General features: G+C 35.9%; 2 protein-coding genes across 19 annotated transcripts in view; both read left to right on the top strand.

The window, feature by feature from the left end:
- The window catches only part of LOC125661884 (G patch domain-containing protein 4-like), a 40,441-nt gene extending 35,207 nt beyond the window's left edge, over window positions 1-5,234 (top strand). For all 3 annotated transcript variants that reach the window (XM_048894013.2, XM_048894014.2, XM_048894015.2), the window contains 6 exons: window positions 350-423; window positions 2,055-2,147; window positions 2,288-2,389; window positions 2,744-2,838; window positions 3,340-3,390; window positions 4,760-5,234. In XM_048894013.2, coding sequence (XP_048749970.2) covers window positions 350-423; window positions 2,055-2,147; window positions 2,288-2,389; window positions 2,744-2,838; window positions 3,340-3,390; window positions 4,760-5,204 — 860 coding nt within the window. In that variant the 3' untranslated portion in view covers window positions 5,205-5,234. The remainder of the gene's footprint in view (window positions 1-349; window positions 424-2,054; window positions 2,148-2,287; window positions 2,390-2,743; window positions 2,839-3,339; window positions 3,391-4,759) is intronic.
- A 5,339-nt stretch (window positions 5,235-10,573) lies between these two features.
- LOC125661594 (phosphatidylinositol 4-phosphate 5-kinase type-1 alpha-like) overlaps window positions 10,574-11,153 on the top strand; it is a 50,718-nt gene continuing 50,138 nt past the window's right edge. For 11 of the 16 annotated variants that reach the window (XM_056146980.1, XM_056146976.1, XM_048893660.2 and 8 more), the window contains exon 1: window positions 10,609-10,902. In XM_056146980.1, the coding sequence (XP_056002955.1) occupies window positions 10,824-10,902 (79 nt within the window). In that variant the 5' untranslated portion in view covers window positions 10,609-10,823. Of the gene's footprint in view, window positions 10,903-11,153 lie in introns of all 16 variants that reach the window. The other 5 variants (XM_056146982.1, XM_056146978.1, XM_056146981.1 and 2 more) reach the window with 2 other exon arrangements.

Genomic DNA, 11,153 nt, shown 5'->3' with positions numbered 1-11,153 from the left:
CCTGCAAAATCTTTCCAAGAATTTATTAAGGGCTCCTGATGGAAATTTTGTTGGTACCAGTAATATCGAAACTTGTTAAATGTGTCTTTGTCTGAATTGTCTATCAATCATCAATGGATATAGATTTTCTTCTTACATTGTCAAATCTGTTATATATCCCCCCCCCCCCCCCCCCACTCACCCCCCACCCCCACTCATTTAACTAGTCAGTGTCACTGGCTCACATGAAAAAATTTGAAAAAGTCAGGTTTGCCAATCAGCTGGTCAGAGATTTTATACGATCTCACTCACAACAACATGATTTCATTTACCCATGCTGTGCACTGTAGCTGTTGTCATTCCTTTGTAGGTTCAGGTCTCGGGAAGAATGAAAATGGAAGGAAGGAGGCCATTAAAGTGAAAATAAAGAAAGACAGCCACGGGGTGTGTACGCTGTTAAGCAACAAGTTTACAACTCTTAAATACATGCTTCAACTTCACAGAGTTCCTGAAATATTTTACAACAAGCAAGATAGGGACGTGATATTTGATGATATCAAAGGTCAAGGTCAGGAGTTGATAGAAAATAAATGTTAAATAGCATATATGCATTATGAGACATGATCATTTGAAGTTCATAGACAAAAATTCCACAGCCTCATTTGGGACTCGAAATGAACATATTCCCGTCAGTCAGTGACTGGTTAAAAGTCTGGCGGACTGACCAACATTTGTTTTAGTAAGTCCAATGGGACTGGTCAATTTTCTAAAACATCAATTTGGAAAACATGAAGTTTATGGAATCTTCAACACACATTTTGCATTCCACTGTAGATATCAGACGAATCCGATTAGTAAATATAAATCTCACATTTAATTAGTTTTACAATATTGTCTTAGGCATATGAAGTTTAATTCAATTATTTTATTTTAATAACATAAACGAAATATGTTTAATTATTTCTGGAAAACTCTGGTGGACAGTCACGTGCCTGAAATGACAAAACTTCATATCTCCCTCTCAAACATCATACACGTATCTCCCTATCATATTTCATCCCTTCGACAGCCTCGTTTATTTTCCATAAATTCAACGTCAAAGACTGTAACAAAGTGTATTGTGACGTCACAATAAGTCGGAGTCGTTCTACTTCCATACTTGGTAAGGCACAAAATATGCGGGTCTCTGATATACAGTTAAATCGCCTGGTTTGGGTTGATAAAAAAAACAAGCAAGTAAATCAATATTCAAGGAGAATGGAAATACAAAAACTGGTTATCATATCACTGTATTTCGCTGTTTGTACCTTTTAATACATTGACGGCACGGTGTTACTGTTAGGGCAATCTCAGCTACATACATCTACAAAGTATAGATGAGCGGACTCCAATTTCAAATGCTCTTTTGTAGTCTTGCTTTGTTTCGGTATAATAATGTAAAACTTATACGGTACCAATTTTGATGCACCAGATGCATATTTCGACAAATAATATCTTTTCAGTGATGCTCAACCGAAATGTTTGAAATCCAAAATAACGATAAACTTGCTAGAGCTAATTTAAGGAAAAACAAGAGTGCCATAAAGTGGAGTCAAATTTGTCTAAGGATAAGAGCTATGCATGAGAGAGATAATCCTTAATTTTGAAATGAATTTTTAAAATTTTATCACAGCAATTAAATATACATCCGTATTTTCAAGCTAGTAATGAAGTACTTAGCTACTGGGCTGTAGAGAATTTATTGCATGAATATTCGGGAGACATGAATATTTATTCACCCAAGAAAAATAATATTGCCCAGATATGAAGATTTATTCACCCAAGAAAAATCATGTTGCCCAAGGTCAATATGATTTTTCTTGGGTGAATAAATCTTCATATCTCCCGAATATTCATGCATTAAATGTATATTTCACATGATGCCGACCTATTCAAAAGCATATACTATATGAATTTGAGCTTATTCGATAAGAAATTTCTATTTAGTATTTTCTTCAAGAGAAGAAAAGAAAAAAGAGGGATAGAAAAAGAAAGAAAAAGGGAAGGGATTTGAATGTCCTTTTTTTGAATTACAGGTGGGACACAGTGCAGGTGATGAGTTTACATTTCACTGGTGGGACCACGTCTTCAATAAGGCTGCCAACAGCATTGCCGTGGAAACCACACAGGTAATGTACACTTTACATAGAATCCAAAACTTATTTGGGGGGGGGGGGGGGGGGTATTCATTGTTAAAATTGTGTGAATTGGTTTGTAGGGAACTGTTGATTTCTGCAAGAAAATCTTGTAAATATTGAATCGATTTCAGGAGGGTGTGTCAGTGAAAAAATCGAAAGAGAGCGAGAAAGTGTCCACTAAGAAAGCCTGGACGTATGACAGCAAGGCCATGCTTTACGGACAGTTTGTGAAGGTAGGGGGCACGTTTTTTCTGTTCTTAGTAAGCCTCATTTTCTTTGGCAGAAAGCAACTACTGATTTATTGGTATTTTCTTTCTGGATTCAATGGTAACTGATTACTGAAATTCAAACTGTTGATGATATGATAAACAAATCATTAATAGACAGCAGTTATTATTTATTATCTCCATCGAATTGAAAAATTCTAATCTGCTAACAAACTTAGGAATTTTTAGTTAATTAAACGTTTTGACGAATCAAAAATTTTCAGTCCCATTAATGCACATTTCTAGTAATTACAGTAATGAATCGCAATGAATGTAAAATTATGTTCTACTTTGTTTCCATAATCTTGTTATTAATACCAGGGGGCAACACTGGACAACAACCAGGAGCTGACAACCCATGAGGAGGACACCGCAGTCACTGATTACACAGAGGAGGACAAACAGTTACTACAAAAGTAATCTAGTAAATGTACAGACAGACAGTTACTACAAAAGTAATCTAGTAAATTTACAGACAGACAGTTAGTACAAAAGTAAGGTAGTAAACGGACAGACAGACAGACAGTTACTACAAAAGTAATCTAGTAGATGTACAGACAATTACTACAAAAGTAATCTAGTAAATGTACAGACAGACAGTTACAACAGAAGTAATCTAGTAAATGGATAGATGAACAGATCAAGAGTTACTACATAAGTTATCCACAGGATGGGGCTATAACTGTCAAAGTCTAGGGAGTAGATATTGGGTAGATAAAAGCTTCAGATCCAGCCTTTTATTGATAAACTTTTAAATTATTTGTTTCAAGGCAGGGAAAATAGGGATTTTTTATTGAAACTGTAATATAAAAAAGATTTACATAGAGAAAAATCTTTGCTGATGTAATTGTATCATCCGCTGATATAATTTTGTCACTACTGTCATTGTAGATAATTTGTCACTTTTGTCATTGTAGATTACCAGATGAGAAAATACTGGAGATATGTGGTGGAATGACAGCACACAAGTAAGTTTTACAGAGGCCAAACATCAAGTGCAATTTATTTTGCTGAAGACATTTTTTCCATGTTTCATAAGACGAATGCCTCCAGAGCATTGGGAACAATTTGATATCTTTTTTGGGGTTGTTATCATTTTCTTGGGGGAGGGGGGTGTTAGATTTTTTTTTTATGTTTACCCACAACTTGGCAGATCCTCCATTGTATTGCAATAAAGAAAATGACTTTTCAACTACAGTCCACTCCACTTATATTGAAGTCGGTTATATTGAAATATCTGTTATATTGAAGTTAAAATAAATCCCCCAGTAGCAATAATTGTGTAGTTGAGCATTGGTTATATTGAACTTTGGATATAATGAACAATTCAGGTCGGTCCCCTGAATTTCATTATATCCGGAGTAGACTGTATATATATAATAAAATTGAAACCTGCAAACCAGCAAGATTTGACTTCCTCCCCTACCACCAGATTGTGTTATTTTACCATTATATGATATATTGAGTGAATGTTAAATAGTTAATTCAACATATCTTGTAATTGATATGTACATGTACAATAGCAGTGGGTGAGTTTATGAGTTTAATGATATTTAGTCTCCATACTCTTAGGGCTGTGATTGCTGTTCTGGGCATCATTTCTACAAAAATTATAACATGTTCAAGTACATGTAGTATATTTAACAAATATAGGATTATGATTCCCAGACCAGAATATCCTACTTTAAGTTTAAAAACTAGCCAGAAGAATGGATGTGGAAACTCTTTCAAACTATTCTATGACAATCCTGTGACAGGGTTATACAGATTGGCAGTGTAATACTGTATGCAAGCATCCCAGGTAGTGCCAACATATGTTTTATTAAATCTGTTACCCCTGGAATTCAAAGTTTTTAACATTAGTCAATAGATTATTTGTAAGAAAATTCTGATAAAATCCTGGTTACAAATTTGCTAAATAAAAGCATATATCCACATGTATTCTAGAAATTGAATTTTGTTCCAGCTTGCCCCTTTCTTCCTAGAATCAGAGGAAGAGCCAATGAATCTGAATTCACAACAAAACTTCTCATCAATAAGAAAGACAAAGGGATTTTCTCACAATGAAATACATGTATATAATCAAGCCTCGTTTAATACTTTCTTAAAAAACATCTTATTTTAGGATTAATTTTCTGAACAAGATGTGCAACCTACATGTAATCATCCAGTGTAGCTTTAATGTTCAGCTTAGAAATTCCACCATGAGAGGGGCGTGTCCTTCAAGTCTGTTATGCTCATTGTCATGGACAGACAGCATGTGAAAAGTTCTTTTGCAAAAATATCAACCAAAGATAACTCTTTTTCCGAGTTCCTTACATACCATGTTCATTGCAGGGGAGCCAGACATGGGCTGAAATTGAATGGCAAACTGGAGCGAATTCAGGAACAAGAGAGGCTTCTATTGGAAAAGTGGAAGAAGAAAACAGGAAGCAGCAGTGTTATAGACCAATCAGTATCCTCGTTACATAAGGTTGATACAGAAGAAACTGTGTGTAAAACTAGGGAGAATTCATCAAGTGAAAAGTCCAAAAAGAAGAAGAAGAGAAAACATAAAGATTGTAGAGCAGAGAGAGGAGATTGTGATGTGTCTTATGAGAGGACTAGTGATCCAAATGATGACCAGTGTGATTCTGTTAAAGTGAAAGTAACAAAGAAGAGAAAAAGAGATGCTGAGCAGTTGGAAAATGAAAGTGTGAAATCAGACATTGAGGCTGACTTACAAAATGAAACAGAAAGGACAAAAAAGAAAAAGATAAAAAAGAAGAAAAAATCATATTAAAGTTATTCGATTTATTAAATGAAAATATTTTCCGTGCATTTTAATTTATTTTTACATGTAGAAGGGGGGGGGGGGGGGGGGTGCTATAATTTAAAAAAAAATTTCTCAACTGATGGAAATAAATTTCACTAATCAACTCTAAGATTAAATGTTATACACCCCGCCCTCAGAACTTATCAACCACTGTATAGTTCACATTATCTATGACTTTGGCCTTTAAACCGTGATTCATTATTATACAAGGCAGTAAAATGCATCTGATATTATCACCGATTGCTCACAAAGAACACTAGGGACACCCCCCCCCCCCCCTTCCCCATGACTCTTCTAACTTTATCATAAATGTATATAACGGTTTTGCATCCACTCAGTGACAGTTGAGATTACAGAGTATGCAGCACCTTCTCTTTTGGTTAAGATATTTAATATTTCAATTCCATTTTGTGAAAATGACGTTTTGGGGCAGAAATACACAGACAGAGATTAGAAACGCAGCATTGGATAATTTTCCGTGTTATTTATTTAAAGATTCAATAAACCACTAAATAACATTTTCTTTTAGTGCTTCTGATACTAAAGTGAAACCAAATGGATCGAGTGGGTACATAAAGTCTAACCAAAATTGTAAAGAAGTAGGTACAGTTTCTAAAGTCATTTGACCCAAAATATCGATGATTTCACTTGGATCTCAATTCCTGGCATTCAAATAAGGAATGGATTAAGCAAACCCAAAATCCGCTCAGTTTGATCAGCCAAATGATTTGTGTCATATGACGAGAGCTAGAAGTTGGCATAAAATTGCAAAAATGCCATTTTCAATGAAAATATCCACAAATTCAGGTGGTTTTCTTTTCAGAAAACATACAGCGCATGCATCGAGCAAATTCATATGCAAGAATGTTTTTCATCTTAAAATAATACACAATATATATCATTTTTATTTTGCTCGACAAATGCGCACATCTATTCCTGAGCAATAATCTGTATGACATTTGACAGTTTTTAGGCTTATTTTGAAAAAAAGGTGGGAAATGTCTTATTCATGATGTCATAATGCTATCCAATTAGAAATATCATTCTGATTTTGTTGACATAGTATACCTGGCATATATTTTACTTTCTTAAAACGCTTATTAAGGTTAATTCCAGACACATTTTATAGAGAGCAAATTTTTGGTCCTTTTTATGTATACAATCGTATCTTGTTCTTTGATTTTCCCCAGAGTAAGGGGTTTGACCTCAGGGTGGGGCCAAACTTAGTATATAGTATTTACGTGTAAGTTTGCTGATACTGTATAAAATCTAAATGCATACTTAGGAATAGCAGAAAAGGATGTACAAAAAATGGTGAATTTCACAACCCAGGGTTATGACTTTAGGATGAGTCCAAATTAGTAATATCTGTTGATGTTTTAATGTTAATACACCTATTATTTAAAGCCTTTCATCAGTGTATGCACTATTGAGGGCAGTGAAGTTTTAAGAACACATCTTGCTTTATACTGTTGCTGAACATTAGAATTTAGCTTAGATATTCAGAACAGGAATTTTTATGCCCCCCCCCCCCCCACCGAGATCGAAGACCGGCGGGGGGGGGGGGGGGGGGGGGGGGGGGCATATTGTTTTTGTCCTGTCTGTCATTCTGTCTGAAACTTTAACCTTGCTAATAACTTTTGAACAGTAAGTGATAGAGCTGTTATATTTCACATGAGTATTCCTTGTGACAAGACCTTTTCGTGGGTACCAACATTTTTGACCCTGTGGACTTGACCTTGGAGTTTGACCTACTTTTTGAAAACTTTAACCTTGCTAATAACTTTTAAACAGTAAGAGATAGAGCTTTGATATTTCACATGAGTATTCCTTGTGACAAGACCTTTCCGTGGGTACCAACAGTCTTGACCCCGTGACCTTGGAGTTTGACCTACTTTTTAAAAACGTTAACCTTGCAAATAACTTTTGAACAGTAAGTGATAGAGCTTGGATATTTCACATGAGTATTCCTTGTTACAAGACCTTTCCGTTGGTATTGGATCTTTTGACCTTGACATTTGACCTACTTTTAATTTTTTTTTTACCTTGGTCATATCTTGTTTTTCTAGATTTCATAGTCCATGGAAGTAGTGGTACTTTTTCACTAGTATTCAGGTGACGGATGAGGCCCGTGGGCCTCTTGTTTTAAAAATCATTTCAAAATTACAACAGCAGCTAGGACCAATGTGACTCAGGTAAGCGATGTGGCACATGGGCCTCTTGTCACCGTTGTTATAGTTTGGAACTCCCACCGTGTAAATTATGAACGGGGAACCACAGGTAACCAGCACGAAATACGGTGGGAAAAGTTTGTGGTGAATATTGGAAAAATATTTGGGAGGACAGATAAGTGTAGGAACAACTCTGTAGCGGTTTTAGGATTAGAGATTAATGGCAAAAACCCTTTAGGGCACACAAATTCCATGGGGTCTTCCACTTCTGATTTTTTTTTTTTTATTTAAATGAAGCTGCATGGCAAGGCACATTTAAGTCAGAAGTTTCAACCATGTTAATGACTGAATGACAGGACACAGCTGAGAAAGATTCCATGCAGAAGAATGCAATCTCGGCTGGACACTAATTTGGACTGACTTCGTTGAAGTACGTGTCGGTCCAAATATCCCGCCGAGACGAATCTCGGACGAGATTACAGAAAAATAGAGAGTATATAAATTTTCATATACAGCGCAGCAGTCAAATTAATTATCAAATTCATCACCAAATTTAAATAAAAAATATATACTCGTTTAAATCATTCGAACGTCAATGTATTAATGTAATTCATATCTCGCAACCACTTATAATATCAAATTGGTTTGATTCAAAATCAACCTTGACTTTTTTTCAAATGCGATGAAACATGCATTATGACAAAATATATATAACAATATGGTGGACTAATAAGAATTCAAGAAATACAGTTTATAAGAATTTACCCACCCCACCCCCCTAAAATCAAAGCTCCCACAATTGACGATGTATCCTGTTGTATTATCTATATAATACTATATTATGGATATAAATATTAGGACTATATCCTATATATAGTTGGGACAGATGCTCACCATACTATACGTAATATAGATAGAATGTTCTACACCAAAAGTGCAAAAGCAAGAACATCAGCACAGAGATAAAACAAAGAAGAATGAGATGGCTTGGTCACGTAATTAGAATGCCCCAGAACAGGATTCCCAAAGTAGCTCTACACTGGACACCACCTGGAAAGAGGAAAAGAGGCAGACCACGTACCACCTGGAGGAGAACCGTAACATCAGAACTAGAGGAAATGGGCTACTCATGGGGACAGGCACAGTATATTGCCAAGGACAGAGCTAGATGGAGAAACTTGTTGAAGCCTTATGTCCCACCGGGGACGAAGAGGATAAGTAAAGTAAAAGTAAGTTCTACTGTTAAAATGACAATGTCCCATGGATCTGAGGGCGTGTCCCGGGACACAGTTAGATCATTCTAAATGTTGCACTGTAAGCTTCATTATGATGTGCACATTTCTGGCTTGCACTCCTGAGTATATTGACCATGTTTTTATGTGTGTTAATTTCAGTCTATAAAGGTATAGGTAAGAAACTGATCATTCCCATAAATGACCATTATAAGGAATACACCATAGAGAGCTGGGCATACACGGACCCCTGGATATACATGTATCAGAAATGGGATCAGGTGCCTAGGAGGAGTAAGGTTAAGCATTCCCGGTTGACCGGTCACACCCGCCGTGAACCATATATCTCGATTCGGTAAATGGAGTAATCCGAAGTAAAAATCAGCGTGACAAGAACGGCCTAACAATCGGTATGAAACACGTCAGAAAGCATTTGACCCACAGAGACCAAGCCCATCTGTGATACCGTAAATATAGATATTTATGGTATCACAGAATTCGGGCCCAAAACGGGCTTAGCCCCTGTGATTTGACCCAAAGATATGTTGTATTGGCAAACTAGATCATTATAATGACAATAGAATTTGCGAAATGGTGACTTTAAACCATACTGTTGAACTCATGAAACACCATCTTGTTTGTCAACTGGTAGCTTTTCTCGAATTGAAAACTTATCATACGCAGAACAAGCTCTTGTGTATCGAATCAGTTGAAAGATATTTGTAAATACTATAATAAAACGAATTTAAGCTCTGAAAAATATGTAATTATAACTATAAAAAAAAATAAATTAAACTATGTTTCATTTTGGTATTGGGCAACACATTTTGAAATACAAAAAAATATTATTACAATTATGAGGAAATTTTTGCTAAATCCGCGCACGGAATAGTTTCGTACATGTAATTGTTGAATAGTTCTACGTGGTTCTCTGTTAGAGGGTAATGATATATAGCTAGTACATAGTTGCATAAATATGTGTACCTCTTCAAGGGCGGATCCAGAGGGGGGTTCAGGGGGTCAGCCCCCTCCCTATGGGTAGTCTAATAATTAATAAGAAAAAAATTACGTAGGAAAAAATTGGTATTCGAACCGCAAATATGCAATCTGGGTCTGTCCATAACTTCAGGAAGACTTCCGCTATACCTCCTCGGCTATCCATCCCATGAAGAATTTCCGAATTTCAAGCTATCTAAAGTCACCCGTCGTGGACATAGAAATTTTCTTGATAATACGAGAAAAGTTATACACAAGAAGTACGTTTTTTTTCCATAAAGTGGGTCAAGTCTCCATACTTTTATTTACAAAACATATTACACCTGAACATATACTAACATATTTCACTCAGTTCACAATGGAAACTTGGCCCACTCCATATGAAAATCTGATTGGAAAAGTCAAATTCACTGAACATTATTTTGTGCATTTTTCGCGTATACGTGGTTTTAAATAGGATTTGTTCAATGTTCCTTTGAAATGGATACATCGAAAAAACATTTTTGGAAACTATGAATTGATTGTTTTTCTTTTTCTGGAGAGTTTCAATTTTAACCTTGTCCTTCGGCTCGATAAAGTCACCCATCTTGTTTATCAACACCAGATGAATATATCATTTTTATAAAATTCTACGATAGATAAGACCACTGATATATAGTGATTTACGATAGTTTCGTCAGATACAAACTGTATAACTTAACAATTTTTAAACAGTTATAAGTAGACAAAATTTTAAAAGTGAAAAAGAAGTGCTAAGAAATGCTCAGCCTGCGGGATTGTGCACCATTTTACACCAGAGTTTAAGAGGTAAACGGGGTAGTGAAAAGTACATAAAAGATCAAGTGCTAGGCCCACCCCCCTTTTCACAAATTCCTGGATCCGCCTATACAAAGTCTTTTGTAGCTCGACACTCTTGGATCCACCACCATGTCACAATATGTTACGGAAGAATACACGTGCGCGTGCGCGATATGCTACATCCGCTATAATGTCAGGCGAGTGAGAGAACAACAATCAATAAGTAGATTTAAAATGTAAACTTCACAGATTTGATTTCGCTCTTGATTTCAAAATGGCCTTTGACCGATAAGAGAACAATCAAATATTACTTCAGGTAAATCTGAAACGTAAAGATAGGAGAAAAATAACTAAATATCTACTGGGTGTTCCCGAATTGAAATCGAGGGATGGCGACTAGCGATGGTTCAGTATTAACGCCAGGAAGACCGGAGGCCGAGCCGTCAATATCGATGGCTGAAGACAGCGGTAAGTTTGGCTTAGAACTGTGTTTTTGTGTATGATAATGAGGAAAGACTTCAAACAAATCACACAGGAAAGTTGAGTATTTAATTTCGATCCTAATGAGACGAGTCAGTGTGGGAATCCTTGCTTTGTAGTGTCCTGTACAGCCTATTACGACATACCAGCGTTCCTTGAGTTTATATTTTATTTCATGAGCTTATATCCTACAGTTATTTAGGACAATTCTTTACGAAGATATTGCACATACAGGTCTA

The sequence above is a fragment of the Ostrea edulis genome, chromosome 8 (genome assembly GCF_947568905.1).
Source record: "Ostrea edulis chromosome 8, xbOstEdul1.1, whole genome shotgun sequence".
NCBI lineage: Eukaryota > Metazoa > Mollusca > Bivalvia > Ostreida > Ostreidae > Ostrea > Ostrea edulis.
The sequence above is the reverse complement of the archived record's forward strand: the minus strand, read 5'-3'. Positions and strand labels throughout refer to the sequence as shown.